Below are 22,895 nucleotides of genomic sequence, written 5' to 3' on the forward strand. Positions count from 1 at the left end.
AAAGTAATAAATCGAGATACAACGGGATGTCAAAGCACTAGTCCACGTACCACCGAGGCTTTTATGTTTCAACACCAAAACTTGGATGGCGACCGGAACACTCGCATTCGACAACTTAAAGTGGTCGTCTCATATGAGACAATCTTTAAGGAGATTTGAAACAACGGGATCCAAGTTAAGCTCGTGATCCATAAAGCACAATAAAAACTAATATTTTGCGGTAAGGTAAGGATACCTTAGATTATTATGAGAATGTGTGTATGCGTATATATAAAATTAAATAAAATTAAGGTAAGGATACCTTAGAATGTTTTGAGTGTTTATTTATATTTACGACTTGATGAAATAAATAAGTATATATAAATAAATGATTGTAATGAACAATCGAGTAGGGTAAACACGTATAAGGACCCTGATATGTGCTTGCGTGTGGTATAAAATATAAGAGGTTGGATGATTTTGCTTTGGCACAAGATCGTGTTTCAAATTTATAAAAGTGATTTCTACAAAGACTAAACACACACAAAATAGGCAAGTGTACCTATCGTATATGTAGAATAGTATTGGTAAGAACCAAGTATCGATCCGTGAACACTGTTTCTAATAATAAATCGTTGTTTTACTTTAATCGGAGATTTTAATCATTTTGGGGTTAATTTTCGAACTTTTTATAAAATATAAATACTTATATATAATATATAGGTGACCAAGATGAGAGATTCTAAACTAGTTGTTCAATTATGCGAAGGTTACCATTTAAGATCAAGAATCCACTCCATTTTAACATTGATAATTAATATTCAAACATGTGGTAAACTTGTCGTAGAAATATATGATAGATAGCTCCTTAAACCTTAAGTGAGCATCTTTGGCACTAAGGAGGTAACGTGAGCATTTTAATGTCCACCCTTTCCTAATGTCATGCCACCTCAATGATGTCAATTTAAGTTGGCAAGTAGTTTCGTAAAGTAGAAAGATTAGGATTGACTTCGATTTCTCAAATACCAATTCTAACAACTTCAGGTGGTTGTAGTTAACTCACACAACCTCCCCTTGGTTGATTTAAGTAGGTTATACTTACACATTCCATTAACATATGATTTCTTTAACTAGCATGATATCCTAAGCAAAGCCATTTTCGGATTACCAAGACTTAAAGAAATACATCATAACTTATATCTCATCATTTCTAAGTACAATATAAGGATCCCTATTTCGATAATGTATCAAAGTATTTCTATCTTTCAAGAACATGAATCGATCATGAACGATTGCCAATAGAACTGACAACCACCAACTTTGAATTAGTGATTTAAGATGGTGAAATATTTCTCATCAAAAGATAATTGTAAGATAACCATGTACTTTACTAGACTACACCACATGTTTTGTATAATTATCAAATAAAACAAAGCTTCTTCATAGATTTTAGATGGTAAAAGTAGCTCATAATGAGCATGATGATAAACATTAAGACGAATGATGATAACAAATACATAATTAAACTTGGAACAATCTAACCAAATGTAGATGAATCTTCCTTCTTAATGATGATGGATGATGATGATGGTTGATGGTAATGACCTCCAAGCCTTCAAACTCTTCACTAAATCTTCTATGTGAGTGTTAGTGTGTGTTTTTATAAGAGAAAACCGGATAGAACTCTTTTCAAGGCACACTCTTCAAATGGCACAAGAGCCACTATTTATAGGTTGTCTGGAGAGAGAAGAACGGCCTCGTGCTTTATTAAGCACGGCCTCGTGTCTAAGTGTCCCAGTTGCATGTTGTCAGATCGTACATGATGACTCACCACGACCCTGTGCTTCCTGAGGCACGGCCCTGTGTCTTTTTATGACATGTGCTAATTTCATTTTGTCGTTTCTGAAAGGTGACCATGGCCCCGTGGTTGAGAGGCACGGCCTCGTGCTTTTGTTCCCAGTTTTTGTCTTTTCTTGTAGATTTTTGTCTTTTCTGGTGTTCAGAAGCATGGGGGCGTGTTTCTTTGTTTTTCTTGTGTTTTCTTCTGTTTTTCTCCGTCTTTTCGCTTGTTTCTTCGTTTGGGGCTTGGTTTCACATGAAATTACATTTTATTATGATAAGTAGCTTTTTATGCTATGTTGTTTAACAGAAATTGCAGTTTTTAGAGATTATTTGATGCCGAAAAAATGTATAATTTTATGTACATCATACCCTAAAGCAAAAACTATACTAGGTCGTTACGTCTAACCACCTATCCTATAGTCATGGCTCTGATACCAATCTGTCACACCCCGACCAAAGGCGTCGGAACATGCCAAGGTGCAACGGATTGCCCAAAACACAAGACACTATTAAAGTGACAATATTTAATCAACTCATTTAATTTCATGAAATCATAAAGAATCACATAACTTGTTCATACAATAATCGAATTCAACCATAACAAATAATATATTGTTCGTTTTGCTAATATCCTAATAGTCTTGATAACGTTTTTCGTCAAGTCCTCGAGTCAACCAAAAGTCAAACCTGTAACATTGCATAAAACAGAATTTGTCAACACAAAGGTTGTTGAGCAATTTCATAGTTTTGAAAAATAAGTATACAATAGGAAATTCCACAACTTGTATATGAAACAATAAATAAAAGCAACAATTTAGATAATGAAATCGTTAATAAAAATACATTAACGACACCGTTTATAAGAGAATACCAAATAGACTCGGATTTTATATGAAATCGTTAATAAGAATACATTAACGACACCGTCTATAAGAGAATACCAAATAGATTCGGATTTTATATTAAATCGTTAATTAGGGATGAGCATGGTACCGAAAATACCGATCCTGAAAATCACAAATTCTTGGTACCGGTACCAGTACCGAAATATTCGGTTTGGTACCGGTACCGGGAGGATACCGGTACCGAGGGTAAAAAATTGGGAAATACCGGTACTGTACCGATCCCGAAACTTAAAACTTTGGTACCGATGGTACCAAATCGGTACCGATTTCAGTACCGGTACCGATTTTGCTCATCCCTATCGTTAATAAGAATACATTAACGACACCTTGCTATAAGAGAATACCAAATAGCTCGGATTTTTGAATAAACCAACCAAAAGCGGTAAACACATTAGCAATTAAGCATGTAAGCATATAACACCAAATCGAGCATTTATTTAAGCAAAGTATACAATAAAGTTTGTAGTTTAAGACTCAATTATAAAACATTTAGTATGAATAACTATGCAATATCACCCCCAAAACGAAAGATAGAAAACGGGGTATGAAAAATACCCACGTTCAAGTAATAAACTTGATTTGGTAAAATGACGAGTAACCGGAAGGATGAGGTTTAACGAGCAAAGTCTAGATGAAAGGAAGTCTTGTAGTAGAAAGGTTGTCTAGGAAGTCTTTAAATAAAATAAATGATAGGAAAAGTAAACAATTTAAAGTTTAAGGTTTAAAATGTAAATATTTAAGAAAACATAATAATAGTCTTTTAAAAATATAAGTTTGCTCGAAACCAAGTTAAAGTATCTAGCCCTTAATATTTACTCTGTTAAGTAATAAGGTGGGTAAAAATGCAAGAATGCAAGCTCCTTTATAATATAGATACTAAAACAGGTTTTAACGAGTGTTTCGGGTTGTTGGTTCGGGTCTTGATTATTGGTCAAACCCAAAGTCAACTTTCCAAAATAATGAATGTTATGAGATAACTCAATAAAATTTAATTAGACTTAACCAAGTATGTAGTTCTATTGTTTTAGAACTAACAACGTCTGGTAAGCGAATGTTCGGTTTTGTCGGTCCAAACTTTGTTGTAAGATCAAGTTGGACTCAACATTCCAAGTACTTTGAGAAAATATTTAAAACCAGTTTATAAACTATTTTTTAAAGAAATATACATGTCTTGATAGGTGGAAACACACTTGTGTGTCTTAAGCGAGTGAAAATCGGTTTAGTTCGGTTTGGTTCAGTTTCCATCTCACAATAAGTTCATGGATGGTTTCCACATGCCCAAATATCAAAGAACTTGTATAATAATTTATAAATGATGATACTTAAGTTTTACAACCAAAAAGTTAACAATAAAGTCTTTAAACGAAAGTTCGGTTTTCGGTTCGGATCTTGTTTCGGGTTAAGACCGAGGTAAGATTCTACAAACCCATAACCATATAACTTATGAAAATGATTTTACAAACTTAAATCTAACAATAAGTATGTTTAAACAACTATTTAACAAAACTAGTAAACAAAGTTCGGTTTACGGTTTAGAGCTATTTACGGTTAAACCGAGGCTAGTCTCTACAACCCATAACCATGGAACTTCATAAATATGATATACAAACTAAAATGGGCAGAAGTTAAGCATGGTTAGTAAGCAATAATAAAGTTAGATGGTTAGATAGTTAAATATATATATCAAGGACCATGAAAGTCATCCATGAAGCCTTGCCTTACGAGGCCCGACACTCCGCCGACCAAGACCGGGGAAGTGACCACCAAAGGTAAAAAGGGGTGTATATTATATAGATGTTGTATAACAATCTTCAAGCATTAATAAAAGCTAACAAGTTAATTTAAATGAAAGACTAAGGTCAGTTTGACTTTTGAAAGTCAAACTGCCAAGAACATGAAAAAACAACCTTAAATCTTAAGAATTTGAGAGAGAAGATGAAGTGTGAGGAGGGATTAATGAAGCATGAGGGATGGTATATATGGGATAAGATTGAAAAGGTCTTACATTAGGTCTAATGGGTAAAAATCGGATTTGGATAAAAGGATGTAAACCACAAACAACAACAAACAACAAACTGACCTGATGGTCATCACGCCACGCGATGGGGCTTGGCCACCCCCATCGCGCCACGCTATGGGTTGGTCAACTAGCAATATTCAAAGTTTGAAAAATGACAATTTTGGTCCCTCGAGTTCGTTTTAAGCGTTTTTAAGGCATTTTAAGGACCGAAAAGGATGTTTTTGAAACCCGACAAGAATGAAATAATATTGTAACATAAAATCCATCATTTTGATTATATCAAAGGTTTCGGTTTACAAAACGGGTCGGTTTACATGATAAACGAATACAATTAAGACCCGAAATTGACGAATGTCACATTACGGACAGCCGTTCAGCATCTGTACAACATCAAAATATTCAAACACAACATATATATGCCCTAAACCAAAAGTTAAATACCATAACAAAATATCCAATACGTTAACTAGACCATAAAAAAACCATCCAAACCGGAAAACTAACATTTTAAAACATCCAAAATGGCAAAGAGTTTTGAAATATTGAGATTTAGTATTTTGGTATTTGGAACTAAAATAGATTATGGATATGAAATATAAATAAAACACTTACTTAATAAAACATGGGTTTTATAAAAGATTGGGCATCTAAATGGCTAATATGTAAGATAATTAATATATTCGTAATTTTAATTGATTAATTCGGTTAAACCAAATAAATCAAGAAAATCGCATTAATAAAACCACATTCGCAAATCAACCCGAAAATCCAGTTTTGAATTTGGATTCGGTTTTTCGGTTATGAATACAATTCGGTTTTTTCGGTTATGAATACAATTCGGTTTTTTTAACACCCCTATTTACAATGCTTCAACCAAAGGGTATCTGGATGCGGAATGCTTGCGTGGCCGGACAACCCCATTGGAGGGCTCATCAAGATTCATCCATTTGTCTGGAATTCCAAACTCAAACGGATGAGAAAAGGTTGAGGTCAGTTCCAACGGTAATGCAGATTTTTTTTCAAAAATATAAAAGGCTTTCAAGGCTCTTTTAGAAAAATAAATAAATTCTTTTAAGAAAATTTCCGAACAACTGCTGTTAAAAAAAATAATAAAACAAAATTTCTAAACCAAGGCGGGGAAACGTGGCCAAAACGAGCGTCTGGCCCCACCACCGTGCACAACGAAGGTTGTGTACACAACGAACCTGGCCAAAACGAACCAGAAAAAGAAGAGGCAGGGCAGTGTGTGGCACGTTTGGACTTGTTTTGGACTCACAACGAGCCCACTACGTATGGTCTAAGTATGACCTATTCTCAAACCACGCTCATCCCAATATTAAAATGCTTATCCCAATATAAGATTAATGATCAGGGTCAAAAAGTCGCAACAAATATCCATCAAAACAATACTAGTTGGATAATAGTTCAATAACTAGTCCCTAACATGTAGGCCCTGCACCACGAGCCGATAATCACACGAGCACCATCTTTTAAATAACACTCGCCACAACAGAATCCCAGACACGAGTCAATGCCCAAACTGAAGAAGCACATTCAACTCCTTCACCCTCTGCATCTCTGTCCCTGCAACTCAAACATGCCACATGTAGCATTATTTTTTGGGAAAATTCTCAAAATAGCCCATTTATAGAATGTGGTTCCAAGTTTGGCCCCCCAAATTCAAGTTTCCAACTTTGTCCCTTTAATATCTCGTCGCCGGCGACATGTTAGCGAACACCGACGATGTGTTAACATAACATAGGGTTGACAATGCGTCATGTTGCTAACATAGGGCAGCAACGATGCGTTAATGTTTAAAGCAGTAATTCCACGATGCGTTAGTTGATAACGCATCGCTGCTACCCTATGTTAGCAACATAAACGCATCGCCGACCCTATGCTATGTTAGCAACATAAACGCATAACATAGGGTAGCAGTGATGCGTTATCAACGAACGCATCGTGGAACCCCTGCTTTAAACATTAACGCATCACTACTACCATATGTTAGCAACATAACGCATTGTCAACCCTATGTTATGTTAACACATCGTCGGTGTTCGCTAACATGTCGCCGGCGATGAGATAACAAAGGGACAAATTTGGAAACTTAAATTTGAGGGGACAAACTTGGAACCACATTATATAAATGGGTCATTTTGGGGATTTTCCCTTATTTTTCAATCCATCAGCCTTTTAACAATCTAAGATGTGTTTTACCTTCTTGCATGGTTAGTTGCATGGCACGCCTCTCGAGTTCAACCGCGTGCCTATTACACTCATCGGGAGAAAATGATCGGAGCTCTGGTATTATAACAGAAATGAATGAAATGAGCAAGTAACGCATAGAAATCACAAAAGAGATATACAAGGATTAATTTAATACATACGCTTACAAACTTGAAAATTTTCATATATACACAACCAAAACTAAATATATCACTTTAATAAACTTTTACTTAATAGCCATGTTACCCCTTTCCATTATATATATTTGTTTAACCCTACATTTTATTTGGATTTTGATCGACATCGACAACAAAAAAGCAAACCAAACTGTTGACCATTGTCTCTCCACTTTTGTTCTCTCGATGGCAGATAACCAAACAATCGATTTTGTATGTTCAAATCAGATCATTGAAATTCAATCATATAATCTTCGAATGATAAGCAATCTAATATTTGAGAAACTATTATTGCTTATGGGTAAAAAAATCTTAAGTTAAAATTGGGTAAAAAAAAGTTTAAGCTAAAAATGGGTAAATTATAAAAACATTGAAGTTAAAAAGGACATATATGAAATTCTGGAATTTTTGAAAAATAAGGGTAAAATAGCCATTATAAAACTATATTTTCAAATTGGGTGTATTTGATATGTTACTAACTACTTTGTTGATATTTTTGGTTCTGCATGGGTACATATGATATTTTCCAAGGTTGTAGGGGTACATATGAAATTTGTGACAATTATAATAATAAAAGCTTACTTTGAAGATAAACCTCTTGACTTGAGGTGTCACATTGGTTTAAGTAGTTGTTCAACTGAGAAAATCTTGCTTTCCACTGCTCCATTGTTTGCTCATTTTCAAAGTTTCTAACTGTGTCTGTTGCAAACAAATCATCAGGCTTCTTTTTATCGCCTTCTGGTTGTTGATGAAATGCTGATGATATTGTTCGGTTCTTGTCTGAGTTAGTCAACTCTGCATCGAATTTTCTACGCGCATAAACAAGATTACGGTTAACATTACCACTAGTTGACCCTGCGGTAGGACTCTTGGGTTGATCTTCCTCAAAGGATATAGGGAGTTTATTGTCATTTTGCACGTCTTTCACTTCAAAGGTGGTGGTGGTGGCGGTAGTGATGATGCTAGCACATTTTCCCGGACCGTACTTGCTGGGACTAGAATTGACCATTTGCGCATCTTTCACTTCAGAGGTAGCTGTGGCGGCGGTGATGCTTGCACATTTTCCCGGACCGTACTTGCTGGGACTAGAACTGACCATTTGCGCATCTTTCACTTCAGAGGTAGCTGTGGTTGCGGTGATGCTTGCACATTTTCCCGGACCGTACTTGCTGGGACTAGAACTGACCATTTGCGCATCTTTCACTTCAGAGGTAGTTGTGGTTGCGGTGATGCTTGCACATTTTTCCGTACCGTACTTGCTGGGACTAGAACTGAGCATTTGCGCGTCTTTCACTTCAGAGGTGGCTGTGGTGGCGGGTAGCGGTGGCGGTGGCAGTAGTGATGATGCTTGGACATTTTCCCAGACCGTACTTGCTGAGATTAGAACTGATCATTTGTTCAACCATCTTACTAGATGCCTTGGGTCAATAGCCTGTTTAACCATCCATGTAAACTTCAATCATGTAATTTAGCTTAAAGCTTGAAGGTTAAAAAAGTTTATTTTAATTGCCTGCACCTCCTAGATTGTTATATCAACTATTATTGTAATAATATATATTTTTTTTCATAACTACAAATTTAATTATCGACAAAATAGAAATAAAAATGGACATGTATTTTCTTGGTAAACCCAACCCCTTTTAATTTCTTCCAAACCAAACTACAAAAATGTTTGTTTTGACCCAATACCCTAAACCCTTATGGCAAGCAAATGAGCATAGCCTTTAAAAGAACTGATTGCGTGTTAGTAATCAACCCCGAGATCTCATGCCCACAAGAACTATATACTACAAGGCCAATTTATGTACCAAATCAAAACTCCTACATCTTTCTTATTGTCAGTGGTGATCTATGATCAATAGTTCTATTTTATCAGTTGGATATCATGATTCGGCTGTTCAAAAGGATATTGTGAAATTTGGTTAATTATCCAAAAGGACACAAACATTGTAGAAAATGCTAGATGAAATGATGGAGGAAGTAGGAGATGAGAATGTTGTGGAACTGATGACGAACGATGCATCCAACTACATTGCTGTAACTGTAATTATTATATTATTTATTAATCAAATGAGAAATTTATAAAAACTTGTTGATGGGATCAACCCAATAAAAAGTCACTTGACCCATTACTCCATTTGTGAAATTTGACAGCCTATATTTATATCACAATTCAAACCGACTTCTCATTTTGAAAATTTTAACCACAAATATGTTCTCATCAGTTTAGGTCAACACTGACACCTCTTTAACATGTATGCTTATCAAATTTGATAACAAGTTACTAGCAGAAAAGTACCAAATGGTTTGTAGTCTAGCGGTGTCAAGGTGTGTGAAAAGGTGTTCTTCCTCAAGTGGTTAGGGTTCTAGACTTCTAGTCCAATGGTTGACAAAAGGTGTAATTTAGGAGTGCGTTTAGGATGTGTGAGTTAGCTGGTCTAAAAAAATACATAAAAGAAAAAGTTTGTTTAGAGAGCGGTAACATTCCTACGCCTAAATTAAGACAAATACAAGAGCTAGCAAACTAGGTTTGGCAGCCTTAATTGTGAGGCTAAACAAAGCTACAGGCACATAAACAAGTTGCAACATTGCTCATTTTGCCATTAGCACAAACTAAGAAAATTGCAACAAATCAGTTCTAGTAGTTTGAATATTACAGTTGGTGAACGGGAATGGTATGTTACTCACTCGTAAGGAGAAAGGGAATAATCCGGGTAGCATTAAATGACATAATCTCGTATGCCATCCATCGACCAATTGAATTAACGACGTTATCACAATCCGTTTAAGCCGTTACCACTGACGCGGCCTATGACATCAGCCCTACTCCACATCTCTATAAATACCTAAAGTTAGAAAGAATTGAGGTATGCTATCTCACTCGGTCGTACGCTACCCTACTCTCATACTTACCCTTTGAAGATTCCAATACTCTCTGAAGATCCTGTAACGACACTCACGGTGTTTTGTTTTGCAGGATTGACTACCGGAGTTGGCTGGTCATTTTGTTAGAAAGGTGAATTTGAGGTAAGCATTTAGATACAGTATCATCCGTATCAAAATTTCCTTCTTCAGTTGGTATAATAACTCCAGATCATATGGAAATCTGAAAACTATTGGATTGTGACTATCAGGGCTGCTACTTTCCAAAGCAATCAAAACCAAAATCACAAAACTTGGTGGTTATAATGTATGTTTAGTCCTCTATGGTTGTTTTTATACATCTGGCCCATTCATTAAATGTGTTACGCGGGTCACAAATTTATCCCACTCGAACCCAAGCACCCGCCATGATCCAATCAGATTAGCAGTCCCACGTTTACACATACTTTTGTTTTTTATATTATTTTTCAACGCGGATTTGTTTCATTTTCTTTTTACTCTATATAATCAGTTCAATGAAGGATGAAGAAGACAACAAGTTTATGAGTGGTGAATCTGTATCTTCGGTTAGAGACTATACAGTCAATATCGGTGCTATAGCGGTTATCGGACCTTTAGCAGAATATCAGTCAAAAAATTAGTGAATATCAGTACCGATAATATCGGCTATATTGGACCGATATTTGACTGATATATCACTGATTTTCCCGATATCAGTTTTTTTAAAGTCTTAATTGTCAATTTTTAGTGTTTAATATTGGTGTATTATTAAGTCTTAATCAAGTCCTATTTGCTACAATTGTTGGTGTTTTGTAAGTTGCAAAAGATTAATTTTTTAATGGTAGGAGAGTATACTATATTGTTGGTGTTAAATTGCTATATACATAAATTCTGCATGATATTAAAATTACCGATATCTCACCGCGACATTAACTGCATAGGTTTGTTTTCGGTGGTGAATCTTTATCCGAACCGAGCAGTTGATCTATCCGTTAAATATCCGAATCAAAATCCTATCCATCACCGATTGATATCCTATGAGTCATGTATCTAAGCCACTTAAGCATGGTAACATCATGTAAAATAACCTTCAAACTGACACATCTAAATAAATAAATAAATAAAAAACCCTAACAAGATACCAATTGTGACGATCTAGTAAAAATGACCTAATTACCCCAAATTACAAGCACGATAATAATAATAATAATAATAATAATAAGTTTATCATCGCAGTGGTGTTATGGAGAGAATGTACAATAACTTAGCAATCTCGAAATTGAACCTCAGATTGAGGATTAAAGACGGTAATTAGAGTTAAAAGAAAGAGTATATAATGATCGGAGATGTAATCGGTGGTTACCTTTGAAATTGAAGTTGAAGGCCGAGGAAAACTGATGCTAAAGGTGGAAGCTGCAGTGAAGAATTGTGAAGCAAGATTAATAAATTAGGGATTTGAAGCGGGAAGTGAAGTCACCGGAGAAGATGACGGCATAGACATAGTGTAGACCGTCAGAACAACACAACCGCGCAGACACCAACTAAATATAATATAATAATGGGTATAAATTGTGTCTCTATATCCGACACTTTTATACTAAAAAAGAAGCTTTATTTTCTTATTTTCTTTTTTTCAATTCTTTTTTCTTTATTGTTACGGTAAGTTCATGTGTAGTCATAAAGTCTCATTATCAGGCATTATACATCATGTGGCGCCCAGTCAGAGTTATAGTTTTTTACAAAAACAGGATGTAGTCATAACTCTCCACCCCCAGACGTTATGTGCCACGTGACACTAGTCACTATTAATTTTATTTGTTTTTTTAAATAATAATTCATTTATAATTAAACATAAAATTAAAAAACAACATTAAAATTTAAAAAATACATTAAACTTCCAAATAAAAACTAAATTTAAATAAAAAAAATACATAAATAATACTAATAAAACTACATGTGATATTTTTCTAAAATTTTCGCTTGTCGAGCGGCTTTTAGAGATCGGATTCTCGGGTCGTCTTCGGTTAGCTCGCTTGATAAAATTTCGATGTCTTTGTCCATTTCATTCCTTCTAAGTAGTTCGACGGCGTCCAAATTTACTTTAAGTCGTTGGGTTCCAAGCTCGTGTAAATCTTGGAGTCGAGAGTTCATTTCTTTGAACTGAGTTTCCATTTCGGCATTCGAACCCGTTGCCGACGACGAAGCGACCCCTTTCCCCCTTCCCTTGCCCTTGCTTCTTCTACCCCCGGCCGAGGCATCTCGGTAGTATTCAACGCTTCATTATCGCTTAGGTTGAAGTTTCGAGCGTCGGAACGGGGTGTGTCTGGATCAACCGAAGACGATGTTTTAGACTTTTTATTACGCGGACCACCTTCGGCTTCGGCATCCAAAACCAGGCCCCGTTTTGGGTGAAACCTCAAGTAGTCTTTCCAAATGCCAAAGTAATTGAAGGACCCCGAGACCTTATGTTGATACTCTGTCAACGCGTTTTCCATGACATTCGCGTCCGACACACCGCTACTCCTCGTTCAATTCATCCGAGAGAAAACCGTATGGAAACACATGCATTTGGTGTTTATGTCGCCCCATTTCGACAGTAACGAATCTTTTTCTCGACGTGAGTCCCCGCCAAGTTCGTGGAACAACTCTTTAATTTTGTGCCAAAATACCCCTGTTTTTTGATAGTTCCCTAAAAAAAATAAAAACATTACAAGTTCAATGTTTGTTCTAAGAAAATTAAAAAATATATATGTATTTTAAAAATGTACCGCACTTGGCATCTTCCGATATCGTGCACCATGCACGAGCACAAGTACGCACTCGTCGTTCTTCCACGGTATCACCGTCTTTTTAACCCGAGGTTCGCCGGCGGGCTTCTTTGCGTGTTTTCTTAGACGTCCGCGTTGGCTCGAACCGCCTACGGTCTCCGGGACGGGTTCTGTCTCCGGCACGAACTCGACGTCGGGTTGGGTCTCCGGGACGGGTTGGGAACCCGAAACGGCAAAAATGTTTGCCGTTGGGTTTTGGAAACCGGGCACCGCATTTGGCATAGAGTTTTGTAACAATGCAATGTACGCGGCCATTTGCGGGTCGACCGGATTCGGGACGGGTACGGTTGGCAACGGGGCGGTAGATGGGTACGGTTGTGGATTTTGGTTGCCTTGACGGGCAAATTGACCGAAACCGAGAAAATTTTGGTTGTTATTCGGAAACATTTTGGTAGAAATATTTGAGTAAAAAATATAATTGGTATAAAAGTGGAAGGAATAAAGGAATGTGTTAAAAAAATATGAGTTTGGTTTGTTTTTATATTATAAATTTAATTAATATAATTTTTTTTAAATCCCAACGGATACATGCCCAACGGTTATTTTTTTTATTTGTGTGCCATTTTCCGCGTTTTAGATATAACGTTCCAAAAAAATAAAGCCAAAACGTTGGGGGGGGGGGGGGGGTGGGGGCGGTGTACTCCCGGTGTTATAGCCTATAACGCAGCCACAACGTAGTGACTACGGATGGTCTAAGTATGGGTGTTATTCATGTTGTTCTTTCAGGTTTCTCGGTTTTGAGAAATTTATTTTTAATACTAATATCCCACACTGGTCTCCCTAGGGTTCTACGGGTTTGGGTTTTTATGAGTACGGGTTAATTAGGTTTCGAGTATTTGATCTAAAAAACTATATGTGTGTGCTAAATTCAAGAAAATATATATCTTCAAACTTTAACTTACATAAGCAAATAATAAACCACATAGTCCAAAATGCACAATTCTTAAACAAGTGAAATTTAAAACTCCAATAATAAATAACTGATCAATTGAACTGAAAAAATAGTCATATCTCTTGAGTAATCGATAGATATTAGAATAATAATCAATTCGATGGGGGTTGGATTGTTGGAATCGGAGTAAAATATGTTATCGATGATAAGGGAACCGGTGATGTAACATAGAACGGAGCAATCAATGAATCAGTGTCATAACAGCATTTGCTACAGTTAAATAGGTCAAGCGGGTTTTTAGGGTAAACCTCGAAACCCATTAAAAAGTTGGTACTCACTAGAATTAGTTCGGGCCGGGTTTGTTAGATTCGGATTCGGGTTTCATGAGTATGAGTACTTTAGTGTTCAAGTTAATACTTATTTGGGTCAGGTTTCGGGTTGCGAAAAAAAATGACCGCCCTAATCAATAGTGTTTCTTGTTTACCATCGTAATTTAAAGAAGATTAGAATGTCTTCAAGTCTCTCATACAACATAAATTCGTGGTTAAAAAAATTAAGATGAGATAGGAAAAACCGTTAGAAGTGAAAATCAACAAACGGATTAGTAATTGTATGTGGATATTAGGTTTGTTTATAGATATTGATGACGTTTTGTTCGTATCATTAGAGTCAGAGTTAGGAAATAAATATATTTAAGATATATTGCTTGTATTTCATGGAGTGGATCATTACTGAGCAAGGGTTGAACAAGAGGTGATCAAAAAATTGTTAGATTCTCCGTACGACCTAATTTTGCATTAGTAGCAGCATGCAACGTCGTCGTTTTCTTATAGTATAGCATTACTGTATGCGTATTTGTGAAGCATTTTTCATGCATGTGTTTAGGCTAAGAGGAATACACCAGTGGGCACCCCCCCCCCCCCCCCCCCTCCTCATTTCAGTAGTGACCTAAGGCCACTGACCATGGTCATGCAGGTCAGTGGCCAATCAGATTTCAATTCTTTATAATATTAAAACAATGGAATTATGAAGAATGATAGAGAATGAGGGGAATGCTTCATACACTAGTTGAAGGGTGAGGTCGAATGATGGAGGAAAAACTGACATAACGCATACATGACGAATGAGGGGAATGACTCAAATGAGCCATACCCTTTAGCCTAGCAATTGTGTATCAAATGCGTTACAACGACATATTGATATGTTTCTTTAGGTTTTTGAACGAGGAATTTATGTTATTATGGTGTTTTAAAAGGTTTTTCATTTGTTAATGGACCACTAACCCCATTGATATGATGCAGATGTTTCTAATAATGCATTTAAACGCATTACAATAACAATATTACATGAAATATTCAGTGTTACAAACTTACAACGATACTTCAAAATTACTAGTTTTGATACACTGTTGCGTTGGATTATGATACATAAGCTCAATGCATTACAACTATAATAATACATTTTGATACTAACTTTTATAATAGTGCATTAAAATGCGTTATGTCAATGCATTACAACTACAAAATTTGATGTAACTTTAATAAGAGTTAATTGCAGTTTGCACTCTTGCGGTTAACATGGTTTTGCTAGTTGCAACATTTGTCTCTGATTTTTGGCATTTGACACTCTGACGTCTGCAGGGTGTGACATATTGAACCATGCCGTCAGACAACTATTTGAAATACGATGAAAAGACTATTATACCTCCCCCCCCCCTTCCCTTTTGCACTTTCCATCCATATGGTCTTCAAAAGTATAAAGTTTGAACCCTCGGTTATTTTTTCCTCCAGATCTGAATGATGTGTGTGACCTTTGTGTTTAACATTGTGTTTGACCACTGTGAGTTTGACTTTGTTTGACCAATATGTGTTTGACTTTGTTTGACCAGTGTGTGTTTGACCACTATGAGACCAGAGTGGTCAAACACACGCTGGTCGCATGGGTGCAAACTACAATTAACTCTTATAATAATATATGTTTATAACGATGCATCAAATGTGCTACAACGGGACATCAAAATTTGTTGTTACCTGACACGTTGCAAACTTGTAATACATTTTAAAGCATATTGTAGGGGTATGGTACTAAACCCGGTTTTACGACCCTAAATTTATTATGTTTGGCTTATTTTATTATATGGACTAATACAATGTTATTGGGCTGAGGGGGTTTTGTGGAGGTAACCCTAACTGGGCTAGGCCCATTAGGGTACCATGATGGTGGCCATGAGACTCTCTATATAAGGAGGTCTCCACCTCCTTACTAAGGGTCATGCTCAATAAGAGCCACCACCACTTTTTTGTGTCTGTAAACAAGAGATCTTTGAGATTTCTTAGCAGTCACCTCCACACCCCCGAAAAACCATTGCAGGTCTCAAGCAACCGGAGAAGAAGATCAAGACGTGGTTCGTTCATCTCAAAAATCCGTGGAAACATCGTCATGGATCAGGTCAGATTCATTTCGTGCTTCGACACATATATATATATATATATATATATATATATATATATATATATATATATATATATATATATGTGGCGGATCAAATTACATCATAAAAAAAATGCACAGCTTGAAACACATATAAAGCCAAGCCTTCATTACCAATCCGTGTTTGATGTTTAGCTTCAGCAGTAGTTTACATGGTACAAAACCAGTAATGATGCAACAAATTTGGTTATTTTTCTTACACAAATCTCACAAATACTTGGATGTGTAAAACGAATGAGTCAAAACTCATCTGCAATCGTTAAAAAGCGTTCAAAAAGGAGAAAGGGGTGGATGCAGCAGTAGAACTACCGCAAAAAGGATACATTTCACAGCCGAAATCAAGAGGAGTGCAAACAAAGCATCAAGTTATTTGACCTGTCAAAATTCACTCTTTTAAGTTTCATGTTCTTGCAGTTTAAGTGAGTTGCATAACCCAAGTTTTTTTTTCTTTTTTCTTTTTTTGGTTTTAACCATGCATATATGTTAAATGTGTAATATTTATCTTTAACTTAGAAGCCCTACAATGAAAATTGGTTAGTGTGTAAGGTCTATAACTGAATTTAGTAACATATTCCATGTTAGTTAGTAAATATCATAGAAAATCAACCATAACTCGATTTTGTGAGTATATATGTTTTACAAGAAAGGTATAGATATTTTTGTATTTCTTCTTATTCATCAACTCCAATTGTGTGTGTTAGAGAGAGAGAGAGAGAGATTTAAAACTAGTGACATGTTTGATTTACAAGTAGCAAAATAAATCACTTCATTCCAAAATTTAATCTGTTGACTTTCTGAAGTCAAAATAACAAAAAAAAACACATAAACATAAAGTGACTGCAATATAACAGTCACAAGTTAGAAAACAAAAGTGGAACGGTACATATAACCCAAAAGTTTTCATGACCAATGAAAAAGCCCACAAAAGAGACTAAATAATGAATACCTTTGCAAAACAACACATTCAATAGGGAGGTTTGTGCAGACGAGGCCGATTACAGAACATCCGACCATTGGCTTTCATAAATCCCACGATCGCTAAACTTAATCCCGCCCACAAAAGGGAAAATAGTAAATGCCAAACATCATATCGAACTGCAAAACATACGTTATAAACTTATAATCAGGAAATGATTTTTTATTAAGCAAAATCAACTTTTATCTGATATAATATAATATATAATTACATAATAATAAATATAAGTATGACAAAACGCACTAAATAATATACGCTATGTTAATACGTAAAACTAGCATTAGAATGCTCAAGTGTAAATCAACTCACCTCGCCTGAGTGACATCATCGTGAACACCAACCCCATTAGTATCAACGCTAAAGCAAGACGGAAAGACTGCAAGAAAAAAAAATAGGGTCAGCACTCAGCATAGACGAAAAACAATATAAACAACAGTAAATTAATAATAACTTTAGAATAAAGGTCATTAATAACAACTTAAAGATTTATGAGAACATTATGTATATATTGATCAGTAAATTACTATACTCACCACAAAGGCTTCAACCTTGCCTTGGGGCTTTTTGGAAGCAATGTCTCGGGAAACTGAAACAATGTAATGTCCTTGCAACAGATCAATGGCATCCTACATGTGCAACAAAAATAAATATTAATTCAGAAAATAAGTTCTGGCAAGCAAGTCACACTACCAAATACTAGAGGAAGGGATGCTGACCTGTTTTGTACCATCAACAAAATTATTCAGGTAATAGCGGGTTAGGGCATTTATACCATCATTAATAATCCCTTGGCTGGTCCTCTTACCATATCTAAAAATAGGCAAAAGGGTTACAAATAAGTTAATTTTCAAACCTTGAAATTGAACTACTACATCATTATGATAAATCCTCATCATGACTCAAAACAGAAAGCAAGTTTTCAAATAAAGTGTCACAACTAAAGTAAGTGTGAGATGATGTAAATGCACCTGACAAAATCTCCTTTCAAAGCAGGTGTGCCCGAATACTGAATGCTTATATCATCCCCATGATTAGCCCATACTGATAATTATGGCATGACAAAAAGATAATGCATTTAACATTTCATACGCACTCTAAGATCCAGAACTGAAAACAGTGTATAAAATTTCAACATGAAATGCATACATATTTTGAAGCAGTCATCAAAACTAGGATGTGAACTAATAGTGTGGTCAGCATCAAAATCACCAAGCCTTCGAAGTTGAAGTTCCAACATTTTACGCCCAATCATACTCTAGAAGAATACTGAAGTGTTAATAAAAATGAAGGAAACCAATTTACAGAAAACACAAATGAGGGTTCTAAAATTTTAAGATACATATACCTGTGTGACATTTGTGCGGTCTAAACAATCAATACAATTAGTTCGTACGATTCCGATTTGCTCTTCAATCTTATCACCATTCTCGTTTAGCAAATAGTACCTACAAATTGAAAAAAAAAATGATAATATAAAAATATCAAATATTGAAGAGCACGCTAATAACTTATCTCCATTTAACATACCTATTTTTAACAAGAAAATCCTCAATTTGATCGTAAAGGATAGATAACCGTTCAAAATGGATATGCCCACAGATGCGATGGAAGTCAAAGTGAACGTATCTACAAAAGCCAACAAATTTAGCATATAGAATACAGTACAATATGCATATACTTATAGTTACACAGGCACACACCTCATATCATCACTAAGAATATTCTGTACTGAGCTGGCATACTTTTCACACAGGCGACCCTCACCACCTTGCTAAAAAGAGTATAAAAACTTAGGTTAACCAGACATACATGCATTACAATTTACAATCACCTAATAATATAAGAGTTAATTGCATACCTTATTGACAAGATCAACAGCCAACACATTTCCATATTTCTTCCTTAAATCAAGAAAATGCCTCTCACAAACTCGAGACTGCAACCATCATACGATATATTAAGAAATAGAGACAAATAAACTACATTTTACTAATTGGGGTGCATAGTTTACTCACCGCTTCATCAGGTTTCACAATCTCAAACTTAGGCTTATATTTTAGGTCAACAATTTGTTGCCAGAGAAAAGGCATTGACCCTCGGACCTACAAACAAAAATCCAAAACTGATCTCTATCATATTGTAATTTGATAACATAATATATGAAATAATAAAATTAATCATGCATATGTACATATGCCAGTGATGAAATAATATCACGTGCATGTGTATGTATGTCAGTGTCTTTGAAGTTTGACCGTAGAAACTTTTGAAGATTTAATATGATGATTTTGCGGACTATGCCAGATTTCCAGTTGGTTACCATTTCTCTAATTTATATGCATTGAACACTAACTGGACAAATGAAAGTATACCTGCACAAATGATGCAGTATAGCCATTTATGTGCACAATTTGTTCACTTTCAACAAAATTTGCAACATAGCCATCAGAATCAGCTCCTCGTCTCCACATACGGGTCCCTGCCCATATTTACAATTTACAACTTTGACACTAAACCGATACAGATAAGTGAATATATGCATCCATATATTTTTACAGTAGAAGCATACCAGTCCTCCTAGTGCACCTACGTGCAATGAGGGTGACATCTATTGTGTCTTTCCCAATAGTTGATTGAAAATTCTGGAAAGCTAGTCATGAGTTAAGAGACAACAATATAAATTGACTCATTAGAGATAAAAAAATATAACCAAATTGACTATTGATATGGTTGAAAAGATAAAGGATACATCCTTGGATAACAGGAAGCATGTAATGGTCGAGCTGCAAAAAAGTTTAGTTAGTAAGATATATTTATTTCAAATTTAATTTATGAACATCAAACCTTGCTATCAATCAGAGCTTCCAACATATAGTTGTTCCAAAGAAACCGAGGCTCTGCCTGTGGCAAAAGAAAATCCAAGAACATGCATATATAAATATGGAAAATTTATGCTTAAAAACAATAAATATTTAGTGTATGTGAAGAATTCACAAGTAGGCCTGTAAATAAACCAAACTTTCAGTGCACCATTCAGCGAGAAGTTTGTTTATTTAACAAAATGAGCGAACATGAATAATTTTTTTAGTCATTGAGTTAAACAAATGAACATGAACACAAGTCTCGTTTGTTCATTTATGCTTATTTATGTTTGTTAGTTTAAATTAGTTCACATTACGTGTGTTAACTTTGTTTATATATATTCATTTAATATACTTAGGCCCATTTCAGTCTAGTTTTCTATAATTTAAATATTACTTTTACAATTTAGTGTGATTTTATTGGTTTTTTAGGCCCAAGTCCCAACTTATTGATTTTACGTTTTTTTAATTGGTTTTCGCTCATTTATGTTCGTTCATCTATGTTCAACTACATTCATGAAGCGTTCGTTTACACTATTAACAAACAAACATAAATGAACATGAACACACTCGTTTTCTTCATGAAAAAACAAGAACAAGTAAACCTTGTTCATTTAATTGGTCATGTTCGATTCTTTGTTCAGTTAAAGATATACGTATACACACATTTACAAGCCTATACACAGATTAAAAAAAATCAAATAATGTCACTTGAAGACAACACTTGCCTGCCTCCAAAGAGGAAGAAGTCTTGATTCATCACCCAAGTCATTCAATCTTTGTGCACTGCATAATACAATGGAACCAAAACAAACAAACAAAAAAATTGAACTTCACAAAGTATTTTAAATCCAAAACGATAATCCAATTTGAATGTCATACTCATCATATAATATGAAAAGTAATATCCAAATAATGAACAATAAAGAGTCATAAACTGACGGAGAATAAGATAAAGTATACAATATAACTCACAACAAAGGTTAAAAATATGATTTGACATATGATATAGCATAGAGAAAAAGATGGACCTTAATGTAATGTTAACATCATATGAGAAGTAAAGGCCAGGAGTCTTCTCTGCAACTATTAACATGGAAGCAAACTCTGACTCCATCTTTCTCTGCCGTTTATGGTTTTAACATATTACAAATACAGTAATCGACAACAACAAATGAACCAAAAATGTTTAAAAATGAAAAGGGAAACCCACCTGTTCATCAGGAGAGTTTATCACAGAATGATCACAGGGAAAGACTTTTAGTTTAGAAACTTTGAAAATGGGATGACCCAAGTAAGATCCAGCACATTCACGTTCAGTTATGACAAATAGATATGATCCTAGAGAGAGATAAACAGTTCACGGTCAATGAGAAAAACATTACAACCATAAAATGCATTAGTTTCTTGTCATTTTGGATAATAACTTTGGTCAAACAATTTGGGTTCAAAGTAACATATGTAAATGTCACTTAAAGTAAAGTCAATAAAGCATGGCCAATTTTAGCGAATATTTTATTGGACCTTGGTTCATGGTAGTATGGTACTTATATAACTTGTGTATGACTTATGGTAAAACTAACATATCTTATTTATCGTCTGTCAAATAAATTTCCTTATTTAGTTTATCAGTGAAAACGTTTTTAAACAGCATGCCTCAAGTATGCAGGCGCTTGGATGTGTATATTATATGTGCTTATTTTGACTTCTAGAATCTACCAGATAGATAAAACAGTTCTTTAAATTGGCATATATGACATCATGCAAATTGAAGTCCTTGTATGCTTAACAAAGGTTATGATATTTTACAGGCATCTATGTGTAACACATTAGAAAGAAACTAGAAAAGTAGTATGCATTACAAAAATCTACAAAAAAAAAAGGTTACTGCTATAATAATCATCTGACTGACCTGCCAAAAGCTTCAATATTCCAACAACACCAAAAATGGTCTGAATTTTTGGAGCACGTCCAGTAGAGCTTGGGACTTCATCTACAGAGAAGACAGTAACAAATTCATCAGACTACGAAAATTGAGGTACGTGCAATCAAATCACACGCGTTTGGATATCACAAAAAGTAACTAGAAACTTCAATGAAGGAAATTGGCCAGAAATAGTGATTTTCACATCATTTGGTCGAAAATTGATATTAAAAGTCATCCAGATTTCAAAAACCATAAGCCGATTTAAAAAAAACAGTGAAAGCCATATAAACAGCAGATAATAGCATAATTCATAAAGATAACCTAAAAGTGAAATTGAGGAAAAAGGATCTGATGTAACAAAATCACACATGTAATAATAATAACACAATGTTCGAACAAATCTGGCTGTAATTGCAATACAATAATAATAATAATAAGAAAGGAACCTAGAAGAGTCATGTTGGCATTAAGGCGATTGATGGCCAAACAGGATCCAGAGGAACCGTCGCTGGGCTCCACGACGTATTGATCAGGTAACTCCCATAACCGCATACGCGTGTACAGTTTCTGAGATGGATCTGCCTTCGCCAGCATTCTTTAATCTTTATTTCGATGGATGGATATGTCAATTTGAATACGAAAGAAGAACTCCGGCGTGATGAATTGATTTGTATTGCTTTTGCTGCCGGCCGGAAGGATATTATTAATGGATCTCGGAGAACATGGTTTCAAATTACGGTTTTCTCCTTCCTTCCTTTGGGCTATGATTATGATTACTCTTGCCTACGTGGCCACCTACAAGAATGTTACTTGGACAGGGGGGTAATAGTATCTTTTTTAATATTAATCTTAATTATTGTATAAAGATGCAAGTGCTACAAACCACC

The 22,895-nt window shown here is 35.2% G+C and overlaps 2 protein-coding genes across 2 annotated transcripts; both read right to left on the reverse strand.

Moving 5' to 3' along the window:
* Nucleotides 1-6,099: 6,099 nt before the first annotated feature.
* On the reverse strand, nt 6,100-8,445 carry LOC143594704 (uncharacterized). Its single transcript, XM_077073947.1, has 3 exons — nt 7,734-8,445; nt 6,967-7,050; nt 6,100-6,330 (listed from the first exon to the last, which is right to left on the reverse strand). Exons 1-3 carry the CDS (start codon nt 8,428-8,430, stop codon nt 6,275-6,277), a joined length of 837 nt encoding a protein of 278 aa, XP_076930062.1. The 5' UTR covers nt 8,431-8,445; the 3' UTR covers nt 6,100-6,274.
* An 8,617-nt stretch (nt 8,446-17,062) lies between these two features.
* LOC143594705 (phosphoinositide phosphatase SAC7-like) lies at nt 17,063-22,602 on the reverse strand. The gene is made up of 20 exons (XM_077073948.1): nt 22,455-22,602; nt 21,994-22,074; nt 21,295-21,422; nt 21,113-21,204; nt 20,806-20,867; nt 20,065-20,117; nt 19,970-20,003; nt 19,790-19,870; nt 19,593-19,699; nt 19,236-19,322; nt 19,079-19,156; nt 18,921-18,991; nt 18,748-18,846; nt 18,566-18,665; nt 18,367-18,475; nt 18,189-18,261; nt 17,937-18,030; nt 17,754-17,846; nt 17,530-17,596; nt 17,063-17,339 (listed from the first exon to the last, which is right to left on the reverse strand). The coding sequence occupies exons 1-20, from the start codon at nt 22,600-22,602 to the stop codon at nt 17,209-17,211; spliced, it is 1,788 nt and encodes a 595-aa protein (XP_076930063.1). The 3' UTR covers nt 17,063-17,208.
* Between the last annotated feature and the right edge of the window lie 293 nt (nt 22,603-22,895).

The sequence above is a fragment of the Bidens hawaiensis genome, unplaced genomic scaffold, assembly GCF_021521415.1.
Source record: "Bidens hawaiensis isolate Kalapana, Puna unplaced genomic scaffold, B.hawaiensis_p1.1 tig00044082_1, whole genome shotgun sequence".
In the NCBI taxonomy this organism is placed as follows: Eukaryota; Viridiplantae; Streptophyta; class Magnoliopsida; order Asterales; family Asteraceae; genus Bidens; species Bidens hawaiensis.

Bases quoted from the DNA above. Each gene is read 5' to 3' on its own strand.
- LOC143594704 (XM_077073947.1), bottom strand. From the start codon at position 8,430: ATGCTCAGTTCTAGTCCCAGCAAGTACGGTACGGAAAAATGTGCAAGC. The intron at 7,051-7,733 runs GTAAGCTTTTAT...TTATAATACCAG, and splicing joins TCAAGAGGTTTATCTTCAAA to AGCTCCGATCATTTTCTCCC. The intron at 6,331-6,966 runs GTAAAACACATC...TTTGAGTTGCAG, and splicing joins GCAACTAACCATGCAAGAAG to GGACAGAGATGCAGAGGGTG.
- LOC143594705 (XM_077073948.1), bottom strand. From the start codon at position 22,602: ATGCTGGCGAAGGCAGATCCATCTCAGAAACTGTACACGCGTATGCGG. The intron at 19,700-19,789 runs GTATGCTTCTAC...AAATATGGGCAG, and splicing joins TAGGTGCACTAGGAGGACTG to GGACCCGTATGTGGAGACGA. The intron at 18,031-18,188 runs GTGCATTTACAT...GCCTATTTTTAG, and splicing joins TTGAAAGGAGATTTTGTCAG to ATATGGTAAGAGGACCAGCC.